This window comes from Helianthus annuus, chromosome 16 (genome assembly GCF_002127325.2).
Source record: "Helianthus annuus cultivar XRQ/B chromosome 16, HanXRQr2.0-SUNRISE, whole genome shotgun sequence".
In the NCBI taxonomy this organism is placed as follows: domain Eukaryota; kingdom Viridiplantae; phylum Streptophyta; class Magnoliopsida; order Asterales; family Asteraceae; genus Helianthus; species Helianthus annuus.
In genome coordinates this window covers 146,804,431-146,829,950 of record NC_035448.2, presented here as the reverse complement: position 1 = coordinate 146,829,950, position 25,520 = coordinate 146,804,431, and the positions used below count along the sequence as shown (strand labels likewise).

Here is a 25,520-nt window from a genome sequence, read left to right as displayed (position 1 = left end):
ATATCCTCTTCCAGCATCCTGGTCACAAATAAACAAACAAAGGTAGGATATTGGTCAGGATATGTATGCTTAGAAAATGAGCCATAACAATTGTCCCCAAATATATCAGTTGGTATACCAATCCAACGGATATATTTCAAAAATCTTATCCCATAACTCAAGGCATTTAAAACGAAGCACGGTCAAGATCACATCGTAACTTCCAACGCGTTTTTTACTCAATGGAGATCCACGATGCCCCTATATCTTCTCTTTTCTTGTTTGAAAAGCAGATATCTTCAACAGAACCCTCAGGTAATTTCTCCATTTCTGATTTTCTTCCTGTCAATTTACTTTACCTTACTTGCAATGGATGCCGAGACCTTCACCCAGCAGAATCTCCTTAAAAATCCCGAAAAGGAGATCTGTGCTTTTGACAACGCAGACATTGCAGCTTTAAGAGCTTCTGGCGCTTTCCCTGATAACACGGTCTTCAGACCATTCGATCGGTCAATCCGATCGGATGTTTCTTCCACTGAATGGGTTTGTTTTCCAGCATATCCGTTTTCATTAGGTCTTCGATACCCTTTTCCTGAATTCATGATGCAATTCTTTCGAACCACCGGCATCTCTTTTGCCCAAACCATGCCCATGGTTTGGAGAGTACCAATTGTACTTAACCAAATCAAAAATCTCCATTGTTCCGACCTTCGCATTGAGGATTTGCCTATTGCTTATCGCCTCCGATCCCACGGCTCTAGCCGATTCTTGCTCTTCTCGACATCCGGCAAACCCTTGATTCTCAAGGCCACCAAAAACAAAGACGGATGGCAGCGCAAATTTTTCTTTGTCAAACGAGACTCCATTGCTGAGGGTGCCAGCCTTCCGGTGGAGTGGTTAACCACCGGTAAGATCATAAATATCCTCATAGACAATTTGATTGTTATCTTCTGTTAATACTCTTCTTTTTGATCTTTATGCAGTGAACTTCAAGGAAGTTGCTCGCCCTACCGCTGAGTCAGAAGAGAGAATCAATACTGTTTACCGGTTACCTGCAATAGACAGGACTTTCACCACACACGTCCCGAGTTCCAGCCAATACTCATCATCCGAGATGTCTGGTAAGAATTTCTTTCAAAATAATTAGTCGCAACAGTATAATGATAAGATAAAGAGTAAAACTTTTCCCTTTATGCAGCACCAGCTAAGATCCCTGAAATCTTTGATCTTGACGAATTGGACAGCTATTCTGACCAGATCCAGGTCAAGAAAGAACCTAGCCCCAAGACCACAGCTACATCCAAACCCAGCATCTCCAAAGCCATCATCATTCCTAAACCCTTACCGGCTACCAAACCCCGGAGTTCAAGTTCCCGCAAAAGGAAAGAACCTGATTCCCCTATCATTTCTGACACATTTCCTTACGAGAAGCACGGGTTCATTGAAGCTAGCGGGTTTATGACTTCTTTTCTTAACCAGGTTAGTATTCTCATATCATATCCTGCAATTTACATTATTATCAAAGATTTATCAATATTAATACCTATCGTCTTACCTTTGTAGGGTCTTGAGCGCTTGGTTAACTTATATCAAGAATCCTGCAAGCTCAACAAGACACTTGAATCTAAACTAAAGGAAGCAGAAATCACAATCTCCGACCAAGGTATGATTGCGGCCGCCAAATCTCGTCATTACGAGGAGAAATACAAAGCTATGACCCAAGAACACCAAGTTGCTCTCAACAAAGCTACTCTTCAAGCCCAGGCCGATCTGGAAGCCGCCCATGTGCAGTATGAACGGGATATGGTCAGCTACCGGGAAAGCCTCAAAAGTTCCGTCGTCATTTCTCTCCTCCAAGCCAGGTTGAAGATGGCTCATGAAGCCAAAACATTAGGTTTCGACTGCCCTTCTTGGGATGTTGGTGCTTGGGAGACCAAGCTAAAGAACCTTGGCGGCACCTCTTCCAAATCAACTGTCGATGAACCTTCCAAAACAGTCGAAAAAGCAACCGATGCTGAGAAGGATACTGAGGCGGATCCCAAGACGGATGTTGCTGAAAGCACTATGGACCAAGAAGGCACTACCCCCTAGAGCTTATTTCCTTTGAATTATTTGAACAATTTTATGTTTTTATGAACAATTTATATTTCTGTATCTAAACAATTTGATAGCCGAAGGTGGATGGGTCCTGGGTTTCAGGATGAAAACTTCGGTTATCAACCAGTATTGATTGCTTCAAGAATAATTTCATCTTTTTTTATTTCTAAGTATAAATCTTAGCTTTGCAAAAATTTCATACTGTTATCTTATAAAATATCCTGATCAGTATGCTCAGCGATATACTGTAAAAACTTTTTATTAGATAGAACTTCCAAACATCCCTTCAACTTTGTAGAAAGTTTTTGATAAACAATCTATTTTTCCAAAACCAGTTTTCGATAATATTTAAATGATCAAAGTTCCAAACTAACACTAGTTTCAAACACCCTAATCAAATATTCTGAAAAGGACTTTAAGAATATATCAGGATACTTATCATAATGTTACTAAAAACTTAGACGATGTTTAGGTTTGATATCATAATGTTACCAGAAATAGGGTATAAACCTATTACCAAACTTCAATCCCTTTGCAATTCTTCCAATGAAGATGTCCCCTGTGCAAGGTACTTAGTGCATTAGTTCCAAGCCTCATCCTTTTAGCTTTACACCATCACCTTGGTGGGAATGTCCCCTGTGTACAATGCCTTCAAATACTTTAGAAATCTTCTGAATGTCAGTTTCCATTGTATAGGCAATTTTTTACGTCCCAAGGGCAAAACCCAAGGATGTACTGGAGATAAATCCCTTGTATCCTGGGGAAAATCCCAAATTTTCATGTTGTAAGTCCCGTTTAACCGGATCTTTCAATGATATCAAACCTAATCTTGTGAGAGTGCGGAATCCAATCACAAGATGATTCAAGATAAACCGAAAAAATATGAAAAGCAAGAACACCGAAATAACTTTTAACTCACACACGTTTCGATTACTTTAACAAGCAAAAACGTCTGGTATGAGTACACCACAATCGAATCGCCTCCACTCTAGCTTCTCTAGGAAATTGTGTAACAAGGAGGTTCCCAAAAGTTCAAACCCTAAAACAAGTCTAAAACTTGTTTATATACATAGACAAGCCCAAATCCCTACATGGGCTCCCCTTGGGCCTGCTTGGCCCACATGGCCTAAAGCTTGGCCCAAGTGACCTGTAAAGGTCCAAAACCTAATACTAACTAACCCGGTAAAGCCCAGTTCGTAACCATAGCCCGTTGGATTAATTTGATGCGTCAGTCTCACACTTTAGGGCCTAACAATCTCCCCCTAGACTGATGCCATCAAATTGTCTTCATAACTTGAATTCAGCAACGTCTTCAACGAAATCTATGGTTGTCTCTAAGCTGCAGATGTTGTGGAAGTTCTTGACTTCTGAACTCTCAGCACTGGGTCTCTTTCTTCATCTTTTGTGGTTAGCTTCATATCAGGATCACGACCAGCATTTGCTTGAAAATCTTGTCAAAAAGAATGCGAGAGGAGGATTCTCAGCAGCTCTTTTCTTCTTCAGTCTTTGTCTTTCAAGCAGGTTCACAGTACTTCTTCAAATGTACTTTCACTGTCAGACGGCGTCTCGTATCCAGTTCTTCTGACTCAGGTACATCTTGTTGTTGTGAAGCTTTGGGCTTCTTCAGCAACTAACAGCATCTCAGTCTTCATCAACCCCTGTTCTTGATTGAAATCAAATTCTGCACATGCTCACAAACTCATAAGCAAACATTTCTTATGCAACAGGGAGAGTACCATATGAACACTAGGTACATCCAAGTACTTGTACTCGGATTTCACAATTTAAACTCTTTCAACTTTTGATGATCAGTCAAATCTTCAACAACGGTTATAATTTTTTAATTTTAAGAAAAACAATTAAAAACTCTATTTTTGGATTTTTTTCTAATTTTTTCAATTTTTTTTTTAATTTTTAATTTTTAATTTTAAGAACCAAAAACAAATAAAAATCAAAATATAAACAACTACCATAATATACAATTACAATTGCAATGGGATCAAAATTCGTTCTCAGACAGACTAAGGAACACTTTTCAGCACAAGCCTAATCAAACTGGTCTATGCGATTGCCAATATGTTTGTCCACTTAAACTTTAACGCTCAACTTTCAATTTTCAACTTCGTGATATGCTTAAGGTAATATTATACTATTATACCCGTGTGTCCCATTCCAAGTCATACCCCCACGATCAAGTTAAGCACAACGATTCATCGTAGCAGGTGAGTATACTGATGTCATCCTTTAAGATATCCTGACTGTGTCTAGGTCTGCATATAATCTGTTTTATCATGTTTTGATTTCTTAACAATGAACACCCAAACAAATACTAATCAAATTCCGGAAACATAAGAAGCACACTCTATCATGCAAGTATCTTCCCTACCACATATTTCACAAGTCCAATCCAGATTTCTGAAATCTTAACTGGGAATAGGTTGAGAAGAGAACAGGATAGATCTTAAGCAGAGATGGTATAATATACAAATTGTCACACCCCGATTTCCACGTGTCACCGGTGGGCCCGGTGTGGGGTACAGTGACGTAGTTGGCATCGTCATAGACAATCAACACAATATAATAATGCACAGCGGAAGCAGAATAGAAACATTTCAACTTTAATTAAAGTGCAATAATAAATATCACAGTCGTTGAAATGGATCCACAGGCGGATCAATAAAAATAGAAATAAATAGTTCAACAGATAATTGTCGTCCGAGCTTGCGAGACTATAGTGGACGCTCTTTAGGAAACAACCAGCCTATTTCCGTATAGTACCTGCACTTAACCTTTTGGGAAAAATACGTCAGTTTACACTGGTAAATACAAATCGACTGACTAATTTTGAAAATGATTGAAAATTGATTTAAATGCACAAGGCATAAATATTTTTATTAACTTGGGATATTGATGCAATATAAACTTGTGAACGAATTACATGCACTTATATCTCTGGTGGCCCGGGATCTACTGTCCGGGCTAGAGATTTAATTGACACACCACATCAAAGAGTTATACATGACGGGTGTACGCCTACACCCCGTGCTCTGGTCGTGGCCATCTCGTAAGATAATGCCAAGGATATCCGGGACACGGTCAATAACCCCCCAAAGCCTTTAAGTAAGACAAAACTGTTTAAACGAAGTCGCACAAGCTATTCAAGACTGTACACCTATAAGGCGCAGGACTTGTGCGCCCGATCAAGCGGTATTTTAAATACCGTACCCCAAGCCCGTATAGGGAAAATAAGTCAAAATGTATTTACCTGAGCAAGTATAAGTCACAAACGATAAGTGTTGGTAGCTTTTACCGGGCCTCCTAATCTGGAACAAAGGTTTATAATTAACCTATTAGATTCCTAACGGGTCTTTTATTTAAGCCTAAGCCTTGACCGGTTAGTTTTAGGAATGATACGGTTTACGCACGATTAAGCGAAAGACCGGATAGAATGTGATTTAGACCCGACAAGTTTGAATACTTGTATAATATGGGTATACTAAATACATTCTGGATTTTGAGATAAAAATGATAATGTTTGACCCGTCTCGGTCAATTTACGCAAACTAGTTACGTAAACCGAACCGAACGCGATAAGGGCGATACGGGTAGCCAAATGATCCAAATGTAAGTTCCCTGAAGTAATATGCTTAGAATATGATACTATATCAGTAAGTTATGTTCTATATTGCCCGGAGTAATTTTAAACTCAATTTATGCCTTAGAAGGGCATTTTGGTCATTTAAAAGATAATAAAAGAGTAAATATAGAAATCTGAGTTTCGGGTCTGGTTCATACAGTAAATATACTTAATATAACATAATATAACAGTAGGGTATGACCCATATACCAAATTTATCATTTAAAACCAAACTATGCACCGTAGGGGTATTTTAGTAATTTCACAAGGGCTAAAAGTGCCAAAACTGGAAGTTTGAGTTTATATACTTATACTTACTGTTTTTATATGAAAATATGCTAAACACATCAGTAGGTATAGGTCTTATATGTTTAAAACAAGTATAACGCTTACTATGCGCTAAGAACGCTAAAAATGCGATTTAAGGACGTTTTCGGGTTTTCAAATAAAATCTGAGATTTTTATATTTCCAGAATACTTAAAATAATTTATTCATCATATAAAATCAGTAGAAAAAGGTTTCGGGTCAAAAGGATGTGTAAAACTCATTTTATGGCTAAAACGGTCAAAACCGACATAAGCCGAAATGACTAGGCGATCTAGGATCCGTTCAGCCAAAAATTAATTAAAAATCATCAAAATTCCCAGAATATTATAATACATCAGTTGGTAAAAAAGTTTCGTATCAAGACGTGGCCAGAAACGGGTTCTATGCGAAAAGGACCGTTTATGTAAATTTATAATATAGTTTTACGCTAATGGCCATAACTCACAATCTGGACCACCAACTGATCCGAAATTTTCGGTGCAAGTTCATATATTAAAAATAAAGATATCTATCCTTTCACTTTTCCAAAAATCCCGTTTTAAATCAAAAAGGGCAAAATAGTCAACTTTATGCATAAATCGGAACATGCATCCGAATAGGCTAAGCATAGATTCAATCAAAGAAAATTCCAGAAAGTTTAACTAAAACAAAAATAGTCAAAAATACTTTCCAATACAGATCTCGAACATGCATGTACGAATCCGAATCGATAGTCTACGAAATAATCGTTTTACAAGACTTTCGGTTCCGATTCGTGGCTATACTATAGATTGTCGAGTTGATGATGATTAAAACACATTCTTATATGTATTACAAGTTATTTTTAATGATCAATCAGGTTGCATGTCATCTATATCATTAATCATGTCATTTTTCACAAAAATCGCTTCTGTTGACTTTTTAGAAATAGGTTTGACTCGACATTTAGCATGCATGTGGTGGGAATCAGAGAGTACCCCTTTAGAGGGTTTGTTTCCCACATAAATACCAATCTATAACAAGTTTCAATTCGAGAAATGACTGAAAGAAATCCGTTTAATCAGAAAGTCAAAGGTTATGAACACCCAGTTTGACTTTTATCAATAAACACAACAAGAACGGATTAAAGAACGAATTGAAAGCTTACAAAGGTCCTATAGATGCTTAGTGAACACTAGAAAGCAGCTTTGATGATCGGATTAGCTCCAGGAAGTCTTGAGAGCCTTTGCAAGTCTTGAGAGTTCTTGTTCCCAATTGTAAATGATCAAAAATGAGATGAATTCGGATTTAAAGCTGAAGTTTTGAGGTTTACTGTTGGAGGCAAAGACAACTGGATTCCATTCAAATTCGGACCCAATTCGACCCAAATCCGATTTTCTGCTCGCTGGCAGTCCCACGCGGCCCGCTTGGGCTTTACCAGGCGGGTCGCCTGACCCTGGTTCAGCAAAACAAGTTTTTATTTTTGGCAGCTTTAGTCCCTGAGCTTGCGTGCGATGTTTCGGCTACTTTTCTCGACCCGTAAACCCCCAAACTTGGTTTTTAAGAACCTTAGGACTTTTACCAACATGGTAATGCCCTCGGATAACTTTGCGCTCAACCGAAAAGCCCTGAAATTCGACGTTGACGCTTTTAGTCCTTTAAGTACGGTTTTGGCCATAACTTTCTCATACGTTGACGAAACTTCATGAAATTTTTACCACATATTCTAGTGAGTATATTTTAGCTATACAAAGCTTCGGGTCTGCCAAAAGTTCACTCGGAGGTATAAATTAAACATGTTGACACTTTTGGCCCCTATAGTTTGAAATACTTCACTTTTGTGCAATTTCCGCGTCGTATGATCCATGAACCATCCGTTAAAGGTTATAAACATTATGTGGGGTTATCATAGAGCCTATTTATCCATTGTTGACACTTTGGACCCTTACGTTCCATAGTTTTCACCGTTTGTCACTTTTAGTCCCTCTAAAGTATGTTTTCACATAACGGAACCTTATGACACGTGTCAAGACATTATTGGACGAAATTTTTTCGAGGTGTTACATCCTCACCCCCTTAAAAGAAATCTCGACCCCGAGATTTATTCAAACAAATGGGGATATTTTTCTTGCATCGTGGATTCCACTTCCCACGTGTATTCGGGACCTCTACGGGCATCCCATTTGACCTTTACAATAGGCACGTGCTTCCTTCGAAGCTTCTTTACCTGTCGATCCTCTATCGACAAAGGTTTTTCCACAAACTTTAGACTTTCGTCTATGTGTATGTCTGTATGCGGTATAACCAGTGAATCGTCAGCGAAACACTTCTTCAAATTACAGATATGGAACACATTATGAATAGCACTAAGCTCTTCAGGCAAGTTTAACTTGTAAGCGACTGCCCCGACACGTTCGATTATCTCGAAAGGTCCTATATATCTCGGGCTTAGCTTGCCTTTCTTTCCAAATCGCATTACACCTTTCCAAGGTGATACTTTAAGCAACACTTTTTCACCCACATCAAAGTGAAAATCTTTGCGCTTAGGATCCGCATAACTTTTCTGCCTATCCCTGGCAGCTTTCAAACGATCACGGATCTGAACGATCTTGTCTGTCGTCTCAAAGACGATATCTGGTCCAGACAACTGGACATCTCCAACTTCTGCCCAACAAATGGGCGATCTACACTTCCTACCGTATAGGGCCTCAAAAGGCGCAGCCTTTATGCTGGAATGGTAGCTATTGTTGTAGGAGAATTCAATCAGTGGTAGGTTCTTATCCCAACTACCACCTAAGTCGATCGCACATGCACGAAGCATGTCTTCCAAGGTTTGAATAGTACGCTCGCTCTGACCATCAGTCTGAGGATGATAAGCCGTACTAAAATTCAAACGAGTGCCCAACGATTGTTGGAAACTCTTCCAAAAATGTGACGTATATCTGGTATCTCTATCGGAGATAATAGATATAGGTATACCATGTAGCGCTACTATCTTATCGACGTATAATTGAGCTAACATATCTGAGCTATACGTCTCTTTGATGGGTAGAAAATGAGCTGACTTAGTCAGTCTGTCTACTATGACCCATATGGTATCATTTCCCTTTTTCGTCTTTGGTAACTTGGTGATGAAATCCATTGTCACCATTTCCCACTTCCATTTGGGAATTTCAGGTTGTTGAAGCAAACCTGACGGCTTCTGATGCTCAGCCTTGACTTGCGCACAAGTCAAACATTTGGCCACATACTCGGCCACGGACTTTTTCAAACCAATCCACCAGTAGTTTGGCTTCAAATCCTGGTACATCTTATCTGCTCCAGGATGAACTGAATATTTAGAGCTGTGGGCCTCCTGGAGGATAACATCCCGAAGTCCTCCATATACTGGAACCCATATTCGTCCGTTTAGGCGTAGCATTCCATCTTTGTCGTGGGATAACTGCTCCTCAGTTACTCCCAACTTTTCTGCAGGATAGTTAGCTTCTAGCACAGCTTCCTTCTGTGCAGCTAACACCCTTTCATTCAAACTATTCCTTATCTCAATGCGCTTGGCATTGATTCTGATTGGCTTCACCCTTTCCTTTCTACTTAAGGCGTCGGCAACCACATTTGCCTTGCCTGGATGGTATCGTATCTCGCAATCATAGTCATTGAGAGTTTCCATCCATCGCCTTTGACGCATGTTCAATTCCTTCTGATTGAACAGATGCTGAAGACTCTTGTGATCCGAATAAATTATGCACTTGGTTCCATACAAGTAATGTCTCCATAACTTCAAAGCAAATACAACTGCACCCAATTCCAAATCGTGGGTGGTGTAGTTCTTCTCGTGCACCTTGAGCTGTCGAGAAGCATAGGCAATGACTTTGCCTTTCTGCATGAGTACACAGCCCATGCCAGTATGTGATGCATCACAATACACCACAAATTCATCTATACCATCGGGCAATGTCAACACTGGCGCATTGCTCAGCTTCTGCTTCAGAATGTCAAAGGATTCCTGCTGCTTAGGGCCCCAATCAAACTTAATCTTCTTACGGGTCAATGAGGTTAGGGGCGCAGCAATCCTAGAAAAATTCTCGATGAATCTTCTATAATATCCTGCCAATCCGAGGAAACTGCGAATCTCGGTAGGAGTCTTCGGCTCCTGCCAGATCATGACTGCTTCTACTTTAGCGGGATCTACTTGGATACCACGCTCACTTACAACATGTCCAAGGAATTGGACTTCTCGAAGCCAGAATTCACACTTCGAAAATTTGGCATAAAGCTTCTCTTGATACAGAAGTTTGAGAATACAACGAAGGTGTTTCTCATGGTCAGCTTGGCTCTTCGAGTAGATAAGAATGTCATCAATGAAGACGATGACGAACTTATCTAAATAAGGTTTGCAGACGCGATTCATGAGATCCATGAACGCGGCTGGTGCGTTAGTGAGCCCAAACGGCATCACTAGGAACTCGTAATGTCCATAACGAGTCCTAAACGCGGTCTTGTGTACGTCTTCATCCTTGACCTTCAACTGATGATATCCTGACCTTAGGTCAATCTTGGAGAAATAGCTTGCTCCTTGCAACTGATCGAACAGATCGTCGATCCTGGGTAACGGATACCGATTCTTGATAGTGACCTTGTTAAGCTCACGATAATCGATGCACAGACGCATCGATCCGTCCTTCTTTTTAACGAACAAGATTGGCGCTCCCCAAGGAGACGAGCTAGGTCTAATAAAACCTTTGGCTAAAAGCTCATCCAACTGCGTCCTCAACTCCTTCATCTCCGTAGGTGCCAATCTGTATGGTGCTCTTGCTACAGGTGCTGCACCTGGTATGATATCTATCCGAAACTCTACTTGCCTATCCGGTGGCAAACCAGGTAGTTCTTCAGGGAAAACCTCAGGATATTCCGAAATAACAGGAATATCTTCAATCTTCGGCTTCGGCTCATCAATGGTAACTTGTGCCATATAAATGACACATCCTTTCTGCATGCATCTGGATGCTTTGAGCATGGACACTTGTTCCGGCAATCCATGCTGGGTATCTCCTTGAATAGTAAGTGACTCACCAGACGGAGTCTTAACTATTACTTGCTTTCTATTGCACAGAATCTGGGCTTGGTTACTCGACAACCAATCCATGCCTATCACTATGTCGAATCCAGCTAACTTAAAGGGAAGCAAGGATAGCGGGAAGGAATGATTCCTAATGGATATAACACATCCATCTAGAACAGTTGAGGCGGTTTCTAAGGTTCCATCGGCTAATTCCACCTCATATTTCACGCTTAAGGTTTTAACAGGAAGGTTCAACAGTTTACAAAACTTATCATCTACAAACGACTTATCAGCTCCTGAATCAAACAAGACTCTAGCAAAAACATCATTTACAAGAAACGTACCGGTAATGACGTTATCGTCAAGGACTGCTTCCTTTGCGTCCATTCGGAAGACTCTCGCATTAGTCTTCTTCCCTTCCTCGGCCTTCTTTGCAAACTTTGGACAGTTGGGCCGAATGTGCCCCTTCTCGTTGCAACCAAAACACGTTGCATCCTTCATTTTCTTGCAATCCACAGCTTTATGATCTGTGGACTTGCATATTCCACATCGTTTCTCTGAAGACTGGGATTTCGTTTCTAACCGACACCTCCCAAAGTGGTGCCTCCTGCAGATCTTGCATCTGGGTTTCTCACCCGACTGATGATCACTTTTCCTAGACCCCGACCCTTTCCTGTGGTCGTTGTTCCCTCTATGTCGCTTTTCAGATCTTCGTGAGGTGTCATCCTCACGTTTCCGTTTGTTCTCCTCAGAGCTCTTCATAGCTCTCAATCTTACCACATCCTGAGTGAGGGAGAGAGATAGATCTGCTACGGATCTAAATGTAGTGGGTCTTGAAGCTTTAACACTAGCCTTTATCTCCGGTGCCAGACCCCCAATAAATCGAGCAATTCTTCGCGGCTCCGGTCACCAAGTAAGGCACTAAACGAGACAACGTGTTGAACGTAGTAAGATACGCTTGACAATCGAGGTTCTTCATAACTAAGGATACAAAATCCGATTCGATTCGCTCGACCTCGTGCTGCGGACAGAAGTTCTCTTTAATCAGGGCCACAAACTGTTCCCATGACAAACCGTACAGTGTGGCCTTACCGGCAGCTTGTAGGAGTGACTTCCACCATGCTAACGCATCTCCTTTGAATGACTGGGACACGTACTTCACGACGTCCCTATCAGCACACCCGCTGATATCAACCACAGTATCCATCTCGTCAATCCACGTCATGCAGTCGACGGCTCCCTTTTCCCCAGTGAAATCTCTGGGCTTGCAAGATACAAAATACTTATACGTACAGGACCTGCTGTACGTGTCATGTTTCAGCTTAATCTCCTGCTTTGGGACGCTGCTGTGGTTGGAGGAATGATTATCATCCTCAGCTTTCTTCGGCTCACTCTTTTTAGAAGGAGGCTTACTATGAGCCTCAGAATGAGTCTTGGGCTTTGCGTGTGTTTCCGTTCGGGTCCTACTCCGAGTACCACTAGATTCTTTGAACTGCCTATCCATAGCCTTGGCGACAGCATTATCTATCAGTGCTTGCAATTCTGCACCGGTAACGTGAATCTTTGCATTATCTGAGCGTTCCCCAGAATGACTGTTGGTTTCTTCCGATTTGGCCATTGTAGCTTTAAGCTACAATAAAGGACAAGGTCTAATTTAGAACCTAACAGTATTATCGTTCTAGACGATTTATTAACCATGGTATCAAGAACCTTAGCAGTTAATTTAATAAATTTCATTCAGGCTCTTATTAGCAATCAAGGAATGAAAATATATATATTGGCACCATAGGCCTAGTCACAAGGACAATTACTAAATTATAAATTTAGATTTTTATAGGATTATAAATTGTATAATTAAACAAATAATCCTTTACTAGACAGAGAGTCATAAACCACAACTGTCATTATATAACATAGTTATAACCCGTAGGTATCAAGTCATAAACAGACTTGTGTACAGATATAATCTGTAGATAATTCTTCACTAGGCAGGGAGTCATAGACCACAACTGCCACTATATGACATAGTCATAACCCGTAGGTATCAAGTCATTAATAGACTTGTATACAGATATAATCTGTAGGTAATTTAAAAAAAAAGGTGGCTTGTGTGATTCTACAGATCACGCTTAGCCAGAATGTTAACATGTTCTCAGATGTTAACAGGGAGTTGAATCCTTTCAACCAGGTTTTACCATCATGGCCAGGCCTGTTAATAAGGCATTCAAGCTAGGTTATACCTTACTAAGATTCTTATAAATGGCAAATCAAATAAAAATTGATATTTTCCATTATTTTAATATTATTCATGCATATAAATAAAATGAGAAATTCAAATTAACCATTTTAAATTTCCAATAAAATACCATTACATATTTGCCCTAAACGGGACTTTGCAATAACATGGATAACATGAGTAACATGCCCGCGCAGGGGCTAAACAAATAACAACAATAACTAAATAAAACAAACCCACGCAGGGGTTAACAGGATAACATACCCACGCAGGGTAGAATAAGATAGATATACCCACGCAGGGGTAGAGTACAAGGATAGATGTCCACGCAGGGACATCAGTACATGAGATAATAATCGAAGGATTCAATGATCCCTCTTGCTCTTACCCTTGAGCAGGTCAAATACCTTCTTGAACATACCGCGGTTGTGTCGGCGATCACTTTGCAACTCCCGTCGCATGCTATCAATCCCATGCAGGATTTCCTGAACCTGCGGTGGCGACATCATAGGCGCCGGTGGCGGTGGCTGGTACTGATGCGGCTGCGGTGGCTTGTACTGCTGTGGCTGCGGTAGCTGCTGGTAACCCGGAGGGTAACCAAAAGTAGACTGCCCAGCAGCCCAAGTGTCTCCCAACGGACCACTAGGAGGGAGTGAGCTGTAGTTCACAGCTTGCCAATAAGGGTCTCCTGTGTAATCATAACCCTGAGGGAATACATGCTCGAACGGGTTGAACTGAGCGGCACTAGCATAAGCCGGAATCGGCTCTCCAAAATTCTGCGGCGGCAGAGGCGGGATCGGAACAGAAGTAACCTCCGATACGGGATGCTGAGACTCCCCTGTCTCGGACTCCCCGGGAAGAGACGTGTAGCGGCTGCTACTAACACGTGGAGGGGTGCCTATGCGAATCCCTCCGCGCGTAGACATGCGCGCGTTCCTCCTCGGCCTCTGGGGTGGAGGAGGTAAAACTGGTGGCGGCGGTGGTGACGGAGTGATCACGTCACGCCACAGGGCCTCAGATAGGTCCTGCGGTAGAGGCGGTTGCTGCTGAAGCTGCTGCGAGTGGTGCTGCGAGTGCACCGGCGAAACCTGGTGAGACTGAAGCATCGGAGAGTTGTGGCTGGGGGTGAAATACCAATCATGCTGCTTGAATCTCTCCTGAAAGCTGTCCCCACCATTGTAGGGTGATCCCCTAAATGGCGACCCATCCGATATCTCAATCGGATGGTTAGGCGTACCTGATGGTGGTAGCGAGGGGTCCGTATCCTCGTCGACATCCATCTCGTGACCACCAGAAAAGTGGTCCTCCGGTCCAAGTGGGTTATGACCCACCGGCTCGTCCACGAAAGCATCAGGGTTATACAAACCCTGGTAGGCTGGCGCTGGATACTGGTGCGGTGACTGCTGCAAAGGTATGTAGGATCCATGCGAACCATGGGGCCCATTCTCCGAGTGGGGCCCAAACGAGTGGGGTAAAGACGGTGAAGTGCTGGCGGACACCGAGTGTCTAGCAGGCTCGGCGAAAGACCTCCAGAGGTCGTTGGCGGCTGTGTTGTGCGTGGCGGATGGTGCTCGCCTATGTGAGGGCCCTGCCTCATGGTCGTGGGTAGTAGCAAATCCTCCTCGACCTCTCATTCGCGGCGGCATAGTGATCCTGTCAAAAGTCAAACAAGTTGCACAACAAAATATATAAGACAATGCAATAATAAATAAAAATAAATTAAACGAAAAGTTGAACATTCCTAAGTTCTTTGTCTAGACTCGAAAATCGAGGAATGTGCAATTGTGTAACTGAGATTAAACACATTAGGATAGTGTTTAATTCACTCAGCGTTGGCTCTGATACCAACCTGTCACACCCCGATTTCCACGTGTCACCGGTGGGCCCGGTGTGGGGTACAGTGACGTAGTTGGCATCGTCATAGACAATCAACACAATATAATAATGCACAGCGGAAGCAGAATAGAAACATTTCAACTTTAATTAAAGTGCAATAATAAATATCACAGTCGTTGAAATGGATCCACAGGCGGATCAATAAAAATAGAAATAAATAGTTCAACAGATAATTGTCGTCCGAGCTTGCGAGACTATAGTGGACGCTCTTTAGGAAACAACCAGCCTATTTCCGTATAGTACCTGCACTTAACCTTTTGAGAAAAATACGTCAGTTTACACTGGTAAATACAAATCGACTGACTCATTTTGAAAATGATTGAAAATTGATTTAAATGCACAAGGCATAAATATTTTTATTAACTTGGGATATTGATGCAATATAAACTTGTGAACGAATTACATGCACTTATATCTCTGGTGGCCCGGGATCTACTGTCCGGGCTAGAGATTTAATTGACACACCACATCAAAGAGTTATACACGACGGGTGTACGCCTACACCCCGTGCTCTGGTCGTGGCCATCTCGTAAGATAATGCCAAGGATATCCGGGACACGGTCAATAACCCCCCAAAGCCTTTAAGTAAGACAAAACTGTTTAAACGAAGTCGCACAAGCTATTCAAGACTGTACACCTATAAGGCGCAGGACTTGTGCGCCCGATCAAGCGGTATTTTAAATACCGTACCCCAAGCCCGTATAGGGAAAATAAGTCAAAATGTATTTACCTGAGCAAGTATAAGTCACAAACGATAAGTGTTGGTAGCTTTTACCGGGCCTCCTAATCTGGAACAAAGGTTTATAATTAACCTATTAGATTCCTAACGGGTCTTTTATTTAAGCCTAAGCCTTGACCGGTTAGTTTTAGGAATGATACGGTTTACGCACGATTAAGCGAAAGACCGGATAGAATGTGATTTAGACCCGACAAGTTTGAATACTTGTATAATATGGGTATACTAAATACATTCTGGATTTTGAGATAAAAATGATAATGTTTGACCCGTCTCGGTCAATTTACGCAAACTAGTTACGTAAACCGAACCGAACGCGATAAGGGCGATACGGGTAGCCAAATGATCCAAATGTAAGTTCCCTGAAGTAATATGCTTAGAATATGATACTATATCAGTAAGTTATGTTCTATATTGCCCGGAGTAATTTTAAACTCAATTTATGCCTTAGAAGGGCATTTTGGTCATTTAAAAGATAATAAAAGAGTAAAATTAGAAATCTGAGTTTCGGGTCTGGTTCATCAGTAAATATACTTAATATAACATAATATAACAGTAGGGTATGACCCATATACCAAATTTATCATTTAAAACCAAACTATGCACCGTAGGGGTATTTTAGTAATTTCACAAGGGCTAAAAGTGCCAAAACTGGAAGTTTGAGTTTATATACTTATACTTACTGTTTTTATATGAAAATATGCTAAACACATCAGTAGGTATAGGTCTTATATGTTTAAAACAAGTATAACGCTTACTATGCGCTAAGAACGCTAAAAATGCGATTTAAGGACGTTTTCGGGTTTTCAAATAAAATCTGAGATTTTTATATTTCCAGAATACTTAAAATAATTTATTCATCATATAAAATCAGTAGAAAAAGGTTTCGGGTCAAAAGGATGTGTAAAACTCATTTTATGGCTAAAACGGTCAAAACCGACATAAGCCGAAATGACTAGGCGATCTAGGATCCGTTCAGCCAAAAATTAATTAAAAATCATCAAAATTCCCAGAATATTATAATACATCAGTTGGTAAAAAAGTTTCGTATCAAGACGTGGCCAGAAACGGGTTCTATGCGAAAAGGACCGTTTATGTAAATTTATAATATAGTTTTACGCTAATGGCCATAACTCACAATCTGGACCACCAACTGATCCGAAATTTTCGGTGCAAGTTCATATATTAAAAATAAAGATATCTATCCTTTCACTTTTCCAAAAATCCCGTTTTAAATCAAAAAGGGCAAAATAGTCAACTTTATGCATAAATCGGAACATGCATCCGAATAGGCTAAGCATAGATTCAATCAAAGAAAATTCCAGAAAGTTTAACTAAAACAAAAATAGTCAAAAATACTTTCCAATACAGATCTCGAACATGCATGTACGAATCCGAATCGATAGTCTACGAAATAATCGTTTTACAAGACTTTCGGTTCCGATTCGTGGCTATACTATAGATTGTCGAGTTGATGATGATTAAAACACATTCTTATATGTATTACAAGTTATTTTTAATGATCAATCAGGTTGCATGTCATCTATATCATTAATCATGTCATTTTTCACAAAAATCGCTTCTGTTGACTTTTTAGAAATAGGTTTGACTCGACATTTAGCATGCATGTGGTGGGAATCAGAGAGTACCCCTTTAGAGGGTTTGTTTCCCACATAAATACCAATCTATAACAAGTTTCAATTCGAGAAATGACTGAAAGAAATCCGTTTAATCAGAAAGTCAAAGGTTATGAACACCCAGTTTGACTTTTATCAATAAACACAACAAGAACGGATTAAAGAACGAATTGAAAGCTTACAAAGGTCCTATAGATGCTTAGTGAACACTAGAAAGCAGCTTTGATGATCGGATTAGCTCCAGGAAGTCTTGAGAGCCTTTGCAAGTCTTGAGAGTTCTTGTTCCCAATTGTAAATGATCAAAAATGAGATGAATTCGGATTTAAAGCTGAAGTTTTGAGGTTTACTGTTTGCCTAGCCATGCATGGCTTCTAATTGGAGCATTTGGAGGCAAAGACAACTGGATTCCACTCAAATTCGGACCCAATTCGACCCAAATCCGATTTTCTGCTCGCTGGCAGTCCCACGCGGCCCGCTTGGGCTTTACCAGGCGGGTCGCCTGACCCTGGTTCAGCAAAACAAGTTTTTATTTTTGGCAGCTTTAGTCCCTGAGCTTGCGTGCGATGTTTCGGCTACTTTTCTCGACCCGTAAACCCCCAAACTTGGTTTTTAAGAACCTTAGGACTTTTACCAACATGGTAATGCCCTCGGATAACTTTGCGCTCAACCGAAAAGCCCTGAAATTCGACGTTGACGCTTTTAGTCCTTTAAGTACGGTTTTGGCCATAACTTTCTCATACGTTGACGAAACTTCATGAAATTTTTACCACATATTCTAGTGAGTATATTTTAGCTATACAAAGCTTCGGGTCTGCCAAAAGTTCACTCAGAGGTATAAATTAAACATGTTGACACTTTTGGCCCCTATAGTTTGAAATACTTCACTTTTGTGCAATTTCCGCGTCGTATGATCCATGAACCATCCGTTAAAGGTTATAAACATTATGTGGGGTTATCATAGAGCCTATTTATCCATTGTTGACACTTTGGACCCTTACGTTCCATAGTTTTCACCGTTTGTCACTTTTAGTCCCTCTAAAGTATGTTTTCACATAACGGAACCTTATGACACGTGTCAAGACATTATTGGACGAAATTTTTTCGAGGTGTTACACAAATCAAATGAGTTTTTCTCAATTTGATATAGGTTTCTTGGGGTTTCTTTTGGGCACTAGAGGGCCTCTTTCGGGTGTATTAGATCTACAGCGCGACAACGTACAGCTAGGTCAGCATGTATCTGGATGCAGCAGAAGCTGTCGTTGCCTAGCACCTCCAGGTCAGCATATATCTGGATGCAGCAGAGGAGGTACACGACTTTTTCAGAGAAGATTTCAGAATCAGATCAAAATTGTGTGTATCGGGACAACATACAGACATTCAAATAGAAATGAGCTAATTCCAAGTGACTTTCTTTCCTGGGGTCATGTACAATTTTAGTTCTAAGCAGAAGGACAGCCAAGATATCCCCGGATGATTCAACAATATAAAGACCCGAAACCTCAGATGTTGGCTATCTATCAAAGCAAGATTTAAGACCATAAAATCATACACCGTTGGTATGTTACCCACATGGTACACAGTTCGTTATGTTTATATCACTTAGTATCTTTTATCATGTTGAGCGTCAAGCCTATCGACATATCGCAGTAGATCCTAGTCTTTTCAGCTATGGCACCTTACATGTGTTAGTCAAACCCTTTAACACGAACATTTATTTCACTTCCCATTTCATGCAATTTATCTTTTTGGCTTTTTCATTTTTCTAATGTTTTTGTGTTTTTCTCATTTTCTCCCCCTAAAGCAATACATATATATACATCAAACTCTTTTTGTATTTTTCTTTTCTGAGTTTTCTCCCCTTAAACTCTATATCTATCTATATATTCCTCTCCCCCCCTAAATTTGTGCATAAATCTTGTATTTTTGCGCAAATTTACCATTTACTAGAGAAAGAACACTTTATGTACAAAGTTATAAACTAAGAAAAAGAGAGAAAAATATTTTTGCTTAACCGTTCTGTCATCAGATTGAAGACTAATCAAAATCAAATCAAAGTACTGAATTTAAACGGTACCTTTTGCTGATCATTTCTTACTTCTCTAATCTCCTCCAAAGGAAACATATCATCTGTAAAAAAAATTTGAACTTTTTGCAAAAGTGAAATGTTACCCGTTTTATCTCTGGAACAACCGCTATCAACATTCCAGAGATTGTCAACAGCTCCTCCTTGGTTGTTCCTGAAAACTAAGGAGATTAGTAAGACATGGGTACCCAGGCCATCGTGGTCCTGGGATTTCCTGAAGCATCAAAATAAGACACTTCTTTTAAACATAAGTCCCCTTTCGTTTCAAGGATTGGAGATGTAGCTGCTTTTTGTTTTGCTCTCCAAATTTGTTTAGGCTTTTCTAGTTTCTTAGATGCCTTTGGCAAAACAGTTGGCTTATCAACCTTGTTATTTTTCGAAATTTTTGTATGTTTCAAAGCTTGTTTTCTTTTTGCTTTAGCAACATCCCAATCCCCATCAGAAGGTTTAACCATGGGATTCACATTCTTCATTGCCTTAGGTGAAGATACCTTCATTGGCTTGGAATGGTAGTTACCCTTTGGTGTAACCCTCTGATTTGGCATATAATAGGGCACATAGGGACGATGTGTGCAGTTTCTTGCAATGTGACCAGCAATGCCGCAATTGAAGCATGTTTGTCTCTTTACGTAGAAGGCATTCTGATCAGCTGGATTTGCTCTTCCAGGCCCTGAAGGACGAACCGGTCCTTTCTGTGCTTGATTTTGTTGCACATTTCTTGCAGACGACGATGAATTTGGATGTCTATACTTATCGTTTGCAGGGGCCTTCTGTGGTTGAGATTTCTTTTGATTCTTCTTGTTTTGATTAGACTGCAGGTCTTGTTCAGAAATCTCACCAGTCTTTCCAAAAGCTTTGTTAGCACAGTCAAATGCATATTTTTCACATTTGCCATTAGTGACTGGCTTAACAAAAGCATTTCTCATATCACGGGCCTTTTGAGGACTATTGCTGCCCGTTGAGGACTGTGGAGAGCCTGCTTGTCTTTGATGTTTAGGCTTCTTCTTTCCGCGTCCTTTACTTGCTTGCTTCAGCTCTTGTTGCTTGATCTGAACCTTTTCATCACTAACAAAAGGTTCAGATTGTTCAGCTTGCGCACTTGGAGCCTTGTTCACGTCAGTCTTCTTTTCATCCTTCATGTCATCAGCTTTGACAGAATCGAAGAGTTCTGGTTTGTCGGAAGAAATGCCAGAAACTTTAGCAGAATCTTTTGACGAGTTATCAGCACATGAACCATTTGTGTCCAAGAATGGTTCACTGGCAGCTTTGTTTTTGAAAGAAGTCTCCTGGTCCGTTTGAGAGTGTGTTTCAGTGGTCCCACATGATACATTATCAGGGACATTTACAGAAACAATTTCAGAAGAATAATCAGAACATTGTTGATCTTCACTCTCACTTTCATTTGTTTATTCAGCTTCAGTTGCTGTTGAACAAGAAACATCAGAATTATTATCAACTGAAAAAGAACCAAATAACGACGTAAAAAAGTTTGGTCCAAAAACAGATTCAGAAGCTGTTTCATTTATTGAGTTTTTAGAAAAATCTGAATTTGCATCTGGTTCATTCCCAAACATATCGCCCCACATCACTTCAGGTACTTCAGGTACTTCATCTGCACATGATGAAGAAACGTTAGAATCAATTGTACCCTTAGCAACAAAATTTATTGGAGGAGTCGCTCGTTTATCAACAGGTCTGCTGTTGATTGATGACTTATCAGTTTTAGGACCGTAAGTCATTTTACTTTCATTCATCAGCTCCTCCTCAGTCATGGGTAAATAAGTATAATTATCATTGTAGGGAGGAGGAGTCTGATTATAACCCAAACCACGTCCTTTCTTTTCCTTGTACGCAAGCTGTTGATCACACAAATTTTTGACTAATTTACTGGAGGAATCAAATTTCTTAATGTTGAGCTCATTAATTTGATATCTCTCTCTGATATCTTCCAGTTCCTTAGTCACAGCGCACAGTTTCTCCTGAACATATAAGAGTTGAGATGATTTCACGCTTACATCATCCTTGAGTTTGACAATGTCTTTTCGCTGAGCTTCAATTTTTTCTTTATAAAGTTTTTCGTTTTTTGATAAAGTAAAGTTTTTATTTTTTAGATCTTGATAATCTTGAATTAGCTCAGCGTTGTGCATTCTATAAACTTCAACTCTTTGTCTACACTCAGGAGTACAGAGAGCAGAAAGTGTATCTTCAACAGTCATTTCTTGAACCACAGGTTTGTGAAATACGAACGCCATAATTTCAGCGTGGTTGATACTTTTGTTCTCCTTCTCAAAACACAATCCAAACAGGAAACCGTGTAGTCGCTAACTCAAAACCCTATCACGCGAATGAACCCGCTTTTTGAACCACGCCTCAAAACCTGTCAAACCGAATTCACCACCAAACAATTTTTTTTTTTTTTTATTAATCCCATTTTTTTATATATAAAAGAAAAACCTAAATATTATTATTATTATAAAGTAATACTTATTATTATTATTATTTAATATATTATTATTAATAAATGTATAATGATTACCTAATGATTATTTATATTTTAAATATTGTATTAATTTAATACTAAATGTCAATTTCAAATTACTTTGTCTGGTTTGTCCTCTTCGTTCAAAACAACCACCGAACCGAACCCTAATTTCTCTTGAAATCTCAGCCACCAAACTTATACGAAGATGATGACAGAGAGTTATGGTCGTCGGAGAAGATGAAGATAAAGGAGAAGGTGGTTGCCGGAGATAATGTATGGTGAAGATGAAGCAGGTCGTAGGCTGGTGTTTCGGAATGTGTACTATGATGAAGATGTGCGATGAGCGATGTTGTACAGTAGTCGGTGATGTTGCAGGTTACCGGATAACAGAGAACGGAGAGGATGGTGAAGGTGGTTATGTGACGATGGTGAACGATGAAGAATGACGATGATGGAAACGAGATGATGTCGAGATGAACAGTGATCGGAGGTGATTGCAGGTGTTGCTCGGAGAAGATGGTGAACGCGACGGAGATGAATAACTGAATGGAAATGTTTGGTGATGTTCAGTTACCGGTGACGAAGATAGACACGGTGATGGAGGGCAGAGCCGTTCCAACGTTTCTGGAGGCCCTAAGCAAACTATAAAGACGGGCTCCCTTCGAATTGGTATAAAGAAAACATCGGAAGTTTCAATCGCAAGTACAATATCAAAATTCAAAGATTTAAGGTATCAATTAGGGTTTTAGGGCAAACAGTGATTTCTCCCCAATAATTTCTCTTAATTTCATCTCAAATTTTATATGGATATTATTATAAAAAAAATAGCCGCTAACCATTGCGACACCAATAATTTCTCCTAATTTCATCTCAAATTTCTCCCTAGTCAGTCAGCAACATCATTGAGCGGAGTTAGCATATGCGACGTTACAGTTAGCTAGAAAGGAGATTTCGGCCTTAATTACTTAGGAATTACATATTGTTTGGAGATGGAATTGGGCCTCTTTTATTTTAAATTTGGTTTTCGGTTGAGCATTGCAATAAATATAATTTTTGTTTTGTTCATTAGGGACTAATACAATAATACACATATACTATATAAAGCTTTTTTTTTTAAAAAAAAATTGAGGCCCTATTTTTTGGAGGCCCTAGGCCGTTGCCTAGATTTGAAAGCCTCTAGGTCCGGCCCTAATGGAGGGTGTAGCGAAGATGGTGATGAAGTCGAAGCGAACGATGAAGATGATGATTAGCGAAGGTGTTTATGACGATGAACTATAGATAGTTGCAGGTTTGGTTGCCGGAGTTCAGATGGTGGTGATGGTCGGAGAAGATATCAAACCAATGATGAAGACGAAGGTGGTGGTCGTGTTAGAGAGTGTTGCAGGTGATGATTAAAGGTTGCGACTCGAGAACTCGGTTGCGACTCGAGACTATGAAGATGAAGTGAGTTGAAACCTGTGAAGTCGAGACCGAAACCGTGATGAATCGAGACCTTGATTGCGACTTGTGATAAAAAGGTTGTGAACTCGAGACCTCTGTGATGTTGATGAAGATAATACCAGGAGCACGTGTCGAGACCTTGATAAAGGATGATGACTCGAGACCAATGATATGGAGGTTGTATATTGCGACCCGTAAACGTGATGAAGGTGATGACTCGAGATAGTAGACTCGAAATCTCAACTCGAAACGAACCGATAATGCGACTGTGATCTTGATGATGAGGTTGCGACTCGAGAACAAGAATGACAGTTGATGTTGCCGGTTGTGAAGGAGGACTCGAGACCTTAGAGGATTGATGTCGGTTGCGACTCGGAATCAACAGATGGGACTCGAGACCGGCGAGGATAACTGATATGAAGATGATACTCGAAACCGTGGATATCTGAGCCCTACGTCACTTGGAATTCGATAATACTCAACGAATTTTTTTTTTTAAATCTTCAAAATAGGAAAGTTGGTGAATTTTGAAAATAATATCCGAGATTTTTGCAATCACTTATCACCAACCCCTTTTTGAAATCTTTAAAAATATTTTAAAACTATTTAAATATATCTTTTAAACACATTCCAAAAAGATCAAAACACCAAAAGATAGTAATTTCTAATAAAATTCCAATGAACACGACGAATAATCCGAAGAATGCGATGAACAAAAATTCAAAATCTTGAATATTTGATATCAAACCGAGCCTAGAAACAGGTTCTAATGGCTCTGATACCACTTGTAAGTCCCGTTTAACCGGATCTTTCAATGATATCAAACCTAATCTTGTGAGAGTGCGGAATCCAATCACAAGATGATTCAAGATAAACCGAAAAAATATGAAAAGCAAGAACACCGAAATAACTTTTAACTCACACACGTTTCGATTACTTTAACAAGCAAAAACGTCTGGTATGAGTACACCACAATCGAATCGCCTCCACTCTAGCTTCTCTAGGAAATTGTGTAACAAGGAGGTTCCCAAAAGTTCAAACCCTAAAACAAGTCTAAAACTTGTTTATATACATAGACAAGCCCAAATCCCTACATGGGCTCCCCTTGGGCCTGCTTGGCCCACATGGCCTAAAGCTTGGTCCAAGTGACCTGTAAAAGTCCAAAACCTAATACTAACTAACCCGGTAAAGACCAGTTCGTAACCATAGCCCGTTGGATTAATTTGATGCGTCAGTCTCACACTTTAGGGCCTAACACATGCGCTACAGGCGGGAGTGTATAAACTCCAAGACTTAGAAAGGTGAAAACCTTTAAACCTTAGACAGTATGAAAATACCCTTTCGTGAGAGAGGGTGATCAATCCTCATATACCTTTAGGATTCAGGATATAGCCAACAGTAACGAAATTGTCAGCCACTTTTACATGGACTGGTCCCGCCACCTTGAACTATCCCTGAATAACTTGCGCTCCAGGCGGGGTGTTTAAACCCAATTCGGAAGAAAGGTGAATACCTTTAAACCTGTGAAGGGATCAGTATCCTTTAAACGTGAGAGAGGGGGCCAATCCTCTAATCTTTCGAGTTATCCTGAGTACATATCCTGGAGCTGTATCCTGAAACATATCTTGCAAAACAATTGTAAACTAAGGTGGGTGTTAGCTTGGCTAACACCCCTCCGATGCTTAAGTCAGTATTGGGTTACAAAAAACAAATTAAACCAAACATATTTAAAAAAGGTAGAATTCATACCACCCTGAGTTAGAAATTAAATTCTAAACTCACTTGAAATAGAGCTTAAGGTGTATAGCATTCCAAGACCTCGGTAGCATATCCCCCTCCATATTCTTGAGTCTGTATGCTCCTTTCCCTGCTTCTGATTCAACTTCATATGGTCCTTCCCGTTTTGGAGCTAACTTGCCATCGGCATGATTAGTAGTATTCTGAAAAGCCTT

At 40.2% G+C, this 25,520-nt stretch overlaps 1 protein-coding gene across 1 annotated transcript; it reads left to right on the top strand.

The window, feature by feature from the left end:
* The first annotated feature begins 630 nt into the window (after window positions 1-630).
* LOC110887798 lies at window positions 631-2,080 on the top strand. Its single transcript, XM_022135367.1, has 4 exons — window positions 631-886; window positions 963-1,100; window positions 1,178-1,458; window positions 1,543-2,080. The coding sequence occupies exons 1-4, from the start codon at window positions 631-633 to the stop codon at window positions 2,068-2,070; spliced, it is 1,203 nt and encodes a 400-aa protein (XP_021991059.1). The 3' UTR covers window positions 2,071-2,080.
* The last annotated feature ends 23,440 nt before the right edge of the window (window positions 2,081-25,520 follow it).

What these genes read in the sequence shown, in the direction of transcription:
- LOC110887798 (XM_022135367.1), top strand. Translation starts at nt 631, where the DNA reads ATGGTTTGGAGAGTACCAATTGTACTTAACCAAATCAAAAATCTCCAT. An exon ending in GGTGGAGTGGTTAACCACCG is followed by an intron (nt 887 to 962) that starts GTAAGATCATAA and finishes ATCTTTATGCAG; the next exon opens with TGAACTTCAAGGAAGTTGCT. An exon ending in CTCATCATCCGAGATGTCTG is followed by an intron (nt 1,101 to 1,177) that starts GTAAGAATTTCT and finishes CCCTTTATGCAG; the next exon opens with CACCAGCTAAGATCCCTGAA.